This window comes from Amphiura filiformis, chromosome 13 (assembly GCF_039555335.1).
Source record: "Amphiura filiformis chromosome 13, Afil_fr2py, whole genome shotgun sequence".
Lineage (NCBI taxonomy): Eukaryota > Metazoa > Echinodermata > Ophiuroidea > Amphilepidida > Amphiuridae > Amphiura > Amphiura filiformis.
Window position 1 is genome coordinate 4,260,468 of NC_092640.1, and position 7,846 is coordinate 4,268,313.

Genomic DNA, 7,846 nt, shown 5'->3' on the forward strand with positions numbered 1-7,846 from the left:
GTCAAAATGTCGAAAAAACAGCCTCTGATTACTGAATCGTTTCCACAGCAAAAACTTCCAGCAACAAGATCTTCAAAAAGACTAGAGAATAAAGCCTACAACAATGGCGATGTAAACAATGTAGCAGCCGACCAGCATCAAACTGCATTTAGTGTGTGATAATATTAAATAATAATAGATAATCATAGATAGAGAGTCCATTGAAACCCAGTTATTACAAACTTATTTATAAATAATACCATCAGTGTAACGGATATCTGCATACCCTTTATTTCTTTTAAATTTCATGATTTAAAAATACAAAAGCTAGGATGAAAACCATGAAAACAGTCCGAATAATCAGACCCAGAACAAAATATTAATTTCTGACATGATCCTGTTCTGGGTCTGAACTGTTTCCATATGAAATCTTGATGGCAAATAGGACAAAAGAAGCACATGGTTCTACTTGACAGCTTTTTAATATATTCATGTTACGTGAATCATGCTATTGTGGACCATCCTTTAGGTATGCTAGGTGAATTCAAATTTGCCATCAAACTGCATCATTTTATATATCAAATTAAAGCCCTTGAGTAAACAAAGCCAACACTGAAAACCTTTTTTTCATAGCACTTTCCGCAGCAAAGTTACATCTTGTCAAAGATTGACTTTCATCAAAAAGATTCAGCTAGCAAAATGCCGTTTTCGGTGGTGTTTCTAGATCTTAGTCTCATGGCGATAGCAGCTTTTTGTTAATGGAACTGCTATCAAAATCCCTCTAAAATTCCATGTGCGACTTGATTATCACCATAAATAATCATACATGTATATTTGGGTCAAGTGAAGTATAGAAAACATATTTATGTAGGTTTCCTTCACCGACCTATTCTCGAAAAAAATTCAAATTTCTATGTAAATATGCATTGTGTTTGGGCCCCGGTCTCGGCGAATTTCGCTGACTAGCAAATGTGTTAACTAAGGTTTGCCTGGGATACCTACATCCTTCTGATACTTGAGTGTTTGGACAAGCAGAACGGTCTTTTGTCTACCTCTCTGTTTGTAAACAAACCAGGAGGTCGAAATCGTCCTCCCTGCCGAATACGAAAGTCAGCGTAATAGTACGGCACTAGAAAACAGTTAACAAAACTGATGATATAAATAAGAGCTAAAGTTGTTTTCTTTTAACTTCCGTGGTCGTGCCTGTGCGTATCGCGTACACGAGCATAAACGCAAAAGCAATAAACAATCACACTGATTGGCTGATCAATGCACTTGACAACAAGCCGACTGACCCATTGGTCTTCGGCGCGCACGTAGTAGGCGACCTTGTCACTTCTACGCGATCGCAATTCACCAGCGCGTACCCGGACCACGGAAGTTTAAAGAAAACAACTTTAATACATGTATAGACTACCCCGTAGTCCACTTGCCCATTGTGCATACTCTGGATAAAGCTTAAAACTCTGATTTAATTAATGTGTGCACAATTGATAGATTTTCACATCTGATCTTTTCAGTCACCCTACCCTCTCTTTGTTAGCTTCCCAAGTAGACTACTGACTTTGCCTTGCGGTTAAGATTTTTAACACAGGACTCTATGGAGAGTTAGACCAATTTCTGGCCTAACTAAAATTGGCCATCATGATGTAATGCATCTTTAAATGGATCTGCCTTGTGATTGGTCGCCCATATTTCGGTTAAATTTGGCCGAAAATTTTGACTTTTGGTATATATATCAATGGGTCCAAATTTCTTGAAAAATTGGTATATGGGTCCACTTTCAAATTCTCAGCGGCACGTCCCTACCAAAACCAAACTTGAGTACCGGTACCCCCCACAGGGTTTTAAACACACAACCCTAATCAATGTACTAGAGTGGCCTGCACAAATTTAGTACCGATTAAATTATTTACCAGCTCTCTTACTAGTAAAATGGCTTATAAATTATTAAATGACTGACCACATTATTGGTCCCAAAGCAGCCCTCTATGGTGTAATGGCCAATTATAACCCAACTTGATGACAGAATATTGAATTGTTTTTAAAAGTTCTATTTTATTCTGGAATATGTTGATTTATCAGTTGGCTTGTGTGTCCATTGGAAACTAATTTTGTACAAAATAATGAGCTGTTTTGGGATTTGACATCACCAATGCAGCCAAAGAATCCAAATGTGGGTGAGTTACGATATATAACAATACATCAACTTTAGATTTAAATCTAGTATATTGTGTGAATTTTGCTTACTTTTGCTAGATGCTGTCAGCAATAGTGCACCGAGAAGTAATGCAGATATTTTGAGGGAAGCAGAACTGAACATTCTCAGGAAATTTGATGTCAGAATGGATTATGGACCATGTACTGGTATGCATAAATTGGAAAAAAAACACTTTACAATGTTAAGGGGGTACTACACCCCTGGCCAATTTTGTGCCTATTTTTGCACTTTTCTCAAAAATTAGAGAGCATTGGTGACAAGTAACATATGTATATGTATACAAGGACTACAACTCTGCACTGGATATTTTATTTCAGCACAGACATCAGTTGTGGTGTCAGTCAAAAATGAGGGAAAACCAATATTTGATCAATAAATCCATAACTACTTGCCTTGAGTTGCTGAATTTTCAGTGCAGTTGTTGTAGTCTTTGCCCCTATAATATACATATCTTACTTGTCATAAATGCGCTATAATTTGTGAGAAAAATGCAAAAATAGGCTTAAAATTGGCCAGGGGTGTAGTACCCCCTTATAACATATGACAAGATTTCACTTGCAATGGGAAAAATACACATTTATACCATTTAGCTAGTGGGTGGATGCTATATGATATACTGTGTACCGTAGTTTATATGCATCTATTCAGCTGCATGACATTCACTGCCACACCACTCAACATTGGCACCTTTGCTAAAGGCAAGATGGTGTTTACAGTTGTATATTTGAACCTGCAAGCATGTACACTTTATTATCTCTAAAATAACATCCTATTCACACAATGTAATGAATAGGAATTCATTCCCAAATTTAACTGAAACAAGTGGTTTCAGGCAGGTTGGAAGAGAGCATGACCCAGTAGTGTTTGGACTCTAATATATTGAGACAAATACAGCTGACATACAAGAGGAATGGTAAAAGGTTCTATTAAGGAGCCCAAGGCTTGATAAAGGTTGTTTTTCCATCCCATATAGGCATGATTTTCTTAGGAGGCAGGGAGAAATGCCCAAAACTATTGGCCTTAATTCAATAACCGCAAGACAGATAGAAATATGCTATGATAGTTCATTGCCTAAAACAGGAAAAATATAGCCCCTGCTATCAGGAGTCACACAAAGTCATGCTCACAGTACATGTGTTGGTATGTATGTGTTTTTGAATGATAGAATTTCTCAGTATTTTACCATTAGGTTACTTTTATTGTTTTTAAAAGTTGTACAGTATGGAACAATTAATTTGTGTTGATCCTGATGTTTTCAATTCTTCAACAGAAGACAAAAAGAATTGCTTTACAATTTTACATTAACATACATATTAAATAAAAATATTATGCAGAGTTTAGGGTTGATATACCGTATTCATTCCAATAAGCGCCCATGCCCCAATAAGCCCACCAGGGTATATTCAATTTGCTAAAGGGTAGGCCTACCATTAATGTTGAAGTGACAGATAGATGTTGATATAGTGAAATAGCTGGAGGACTACACATCCGGTGTAAACTTGGAATACATTTTCTACATCAGAAAAGCTACTAGAACGCCTCACCCTTTTATAACATATGTAAATTCATCTCTAATAATCGATCTCCCTCAAAAAAAATTAGGTAAATCAGGTAAGAAATAAGCGCCCACCCAAAATGACTTTGTTAAGCGCCCTGGGCGCTTATTGGAATGAATACGGTACATGTAATATCACTGTATCATTTACGTTTAAAAATATTACTTAATGTAATGTTTATGGCCTACATGATAAAACTTAGATGACCCTGCTACATTAGTTTTACAGAACTGTTTCGTAAGAGCCGTAGCCCTCACTCCTCAGAAACTTTGTGCAGAATGAGGTTCAAGTTAATTCTGTTTATGGCCTATAATAAAATGCTTGTGTTTTTTGATTCCCTATAGGTATTACACGAATGGAGAGATGGGAGAGAGCAGATAGGAATGGATTAAATCCACCTGATAAAATCAAACAGATCATCTTGAAACATGAAAATGACACAGAGTATACAAACAAGTAAGTCATAGCTAGCCTGGTGAATAGTTGAATCATCAGGGACTGCCTTTTGAGAGGAGCAAGAGCAATCTCTCTCTACTGCTCTCCTGGAATCTGATATAGGAATTAGCCTGGGTCATATAGCCTGGTGAATAGTTGAATCAGGGACTGCCTTTTGAGAGGAGCAAGAGCAATCTCTCTCTACTGCATTCCTGGAATCTGATATAGGAGAGTGATTTTTAGCTCTCCTTAGTTGACCATTCCTTATATTCTGTTATAAATGCTCTAAATGGCTCTCCTTGATGAAGGCTCCAGAGGAGCAAATTCCAAAAGTCAGTCCCTGGTTTAATAGTGCCTATCTAAACTGAATTCCTAGGAATGTACCATTCGTGGTTAACCCTCAATCATGCAGTCATGTTTTTATGAAACATTGTTTAATACCCTGTGACTTAATGTGAACTTTGCTACTTGTAACACAGCAAAATCATTGTGACAAAAGAGTTGCATGCAATAGCTGTGACATTTTTTGATCTGCATCATTTACATGAAATAATGTCCAATTATGAGCCTATTTCAGATGACCGGACCAAGCACCCGGGGCACTCTAGCCTTTCAACAAGGCTTTGCCTAGACTGGCCCCCAGTCTCGGTTCGGTTCCATCTCTGGATAATGTAACAATAAATAATTACGTAATGCCCTATGAAAAAAAAATGCCAACTCCCCCCCCCCCCTTATTTTCTTCAATGCCAAAAACCCATTCCTCTTCATCCACAAATCGACGCCACTAATTACACCCACCACAGTCAACCATGCAGCAATATAGAAATATACTCGTATTATAAGTGAACGCGAAAGTCCATTGAGCGCTGATTCCGAGACTGGTCCAATCTGTTAGAGATCTCACTTCCAAATATGCGGTCAAGGAAGCACGGTGATTCCGATGTGAATTACGAAAGCCCCGCCCCAGTTGCAATTCAAATATGGTAGCACAAAGCTATGCCGCGGGATGTGACGCAAGATCGGATGGGACACTTGTCAACAACTGAGAGGTATTGAGCTCAAGTGGCACGCGTCTGATAGACCCATGGTACGCGCAATAATAAAAGGCAACCACTGACTCGGACTTAGGCCTATTGTCCATATTGCGATATTATCGCGGCGGTTTGCAAATGTTTGCACATTATTTAGCTAGGAAGCCTTTTCAAATATCCCGCCGCTGCCAAGCTGCGTTGATTGGTCGGATACAATATCGTTGTTTAGTCGCTTACACAAACGTTAATGTAGTGAAAACATGGACGTGGTATATAGAAAGATTGCGTGACTCCAAATCCGTAAAAGTGAACTCCCAGCATTTTGTGGGAACTGGAAGTCAAATTGCTTACAGACTGGGAGGGTCCATGTATTGGGTTGATTTTTAATGCTATGTAATCTACATTACCAGTCGTTCTCCATGGACCCGAGGGAGGGTCTAGGCTTTGCCTGGAGCCCTGTAATGGGAGTGCTATCTGCTTGTAGTCGCGCCCTCGTCACTCCGCTCTCCCCCCTGGGTATAGATCGCGTGGTCTTTGACAAAGACTAGGGGCACTCAAGTGTAATTTTAAATATGATACATGCTAAGCTATAGGAGTGTGTATGGGAGGTAGCCAGAGAAGATGTCTTACATTTCCCACAATGTATTTCTTCCTGTAATGATTTTCTATGCAATGCAACATGAGTCCATAAGGACAAACTATCCCAATTAGCACAGGTCTGAATCCAGACCTTGCAATTGAGATATTATCGACCCTTGTTGCATTGAGTAGCGAATTAGTACAGGGAAAAAATACATTGTGGGAGTGTAAGACACTAGGTTTTCTGATATGGTAATTCATTTTGAAATGTTTTTGTGTTTTGTTTTCAGCTTATGGCATGACTATCCACTATGATTGAAGCACGATACCACACATTGGATATGAAAACTTTTGGATCATTCCAGACTCGGGGAATAGCAGTGTTTGTTCCATCATCTATACATATTTTTACATGTATATAATACCAATAGTAAATGTAACTTTTACTGGTAAATTTTATATTGTGTTTTAATACTGAACATATCTTGTGTCATACATGTTGCCATGTATGATATTTTGTTATACCAGAAAGGGGGCAAACAAAATTGCTTTGTTCTACCTGGGTCCTTTGTTCACCTGCTTTACTGAAGCTCAATACTTCTAGGACTGTGTGTAGTTACTGTGTACATATAATAAACTTGACCACGTGTCATTCAAGGGCTTGACCAGCACATCTTTTGCATGGGCAATCTTGGGTAATGCATGGGCAATTTCCCTTAAAAAGCTTTGATCCAAAGTCGGAATGGTCATCGGGTCTGTGGACTGCCCATAGACAGGGTAGTTTACTAAACCCCATTGACAGGTAACCATACTTTTGAAACACTATTTCATTTTATCTTGTTTTTTACATTTTATAAATGTACATAAAGTTCACATACACATCAATGATGTACGATATTTAAAACTGTTAACTGTAAGACGATTTTTAAACATAAACAGTTTGTGTCACATAGCTTGTGTGATGTAAAGTGATGTAAAGTCAAATCATGCACTGTCAGTTGATCCATCAAACAGGTAGGCCAGATTTATTAATTTACCATGATGTATACTGATTGCTCTACGAAAAGGAATAAAAATCAAAACCACTAATCCCTCCAATTAGCTCCTGCTGATTTCCCATTAAAAAACTATCAAAAAGTGTGCCAACAGGTTTCATAATAACATTATTACATAACAATTTTCTATCTTTTGGATTGTCTGATGTGGTTCATCATTGGGGTGGGTTTGTCCAGCCTGGAGTGAAATTGACCAAAGGGGGTAATTATCAGTAATTGGACCTGGATTAATCCCCTTTTTCGTAGCAAAAGCCAACTATATTATTGTCATCGATATGGAAGATGACCAAATCAACTGGTAGACATTACATTCGAAGTTGTTACATTGTAATGCATGTAAAATTTTATCTGCTAATTTTATAGAATGTGATTGATTGTCATGCCACAAGTTATTATCTCATTTTTTTTAGTGTTGGCTTCATAATGTATACCCTGAGATTTATACTCCGCATATTATCAAATAATGAGCACTGGACTTTTATAGTTGTACTTCAGATCAACAAAGAAGGAATGGTGTCATTCCCAAGATATTTATGTCATTAACCAAAATGCGGTATATACACCAGGCACAAAAAGAAACTCGTCAGTTATATTCATCCTTGCTGTTCAATAACTTGATAATTTTGGATTATTCTGAAATATACATTTTGTTAATTGGACTTTGCTTTCTCATTTGACACCCTGTTCATGAAAAACGAACAAGAATTGACCAAGATATGCGCCTCCAAAGCCTCAAACCCCCAAATCAAAAGTTGCATTTTCAAAGATTTTCAATGGGAACGCATCGTTGTATTGCACACAAGCACCACGGGCCAATCAATAAAGCACACAGTGTAACAGGCACAATTGAATCATTAAAATTGCAACTTTTCATTTTGGGGTTTGAGAGTTTGGGGGGGCGCATATCTTGGTCAATTCTTGCTCAATGTTCACGAACAGGGTGTCAAATGAGAATTCAAAATTATCAAGTTATTGAACAGCAAGGATGAA

General features: G+C 37.8%; 1 protein-coding gene across 1 annotated transcript; it reads left to right on the forward strand.

Moving 5' to 3' along the window:
- Nucleotides 1–6: 6 nt before the first annotated feature.
- Nucleotides 7–7,716, forward strand: LOC140168781 (DNA polymerase delta subunit 4-like). The gene is made up of 4 exons (XM_072192190.1): nt 7–151; nt 2,239–2,346; nt 4,101–4,212; nt 6,092–7,716. Exons 1-4 carry the CDS (start codon nt 7–9, stop codon nt 6,114–6,116), a joined length of 390 nt encoding a protein of 129 aa, XP_072048291.1. The 3' UTR covers nt 6,117–7,716.
- Nucleotides 7,717–7,846: the final 130 nt, after the last annotated feature.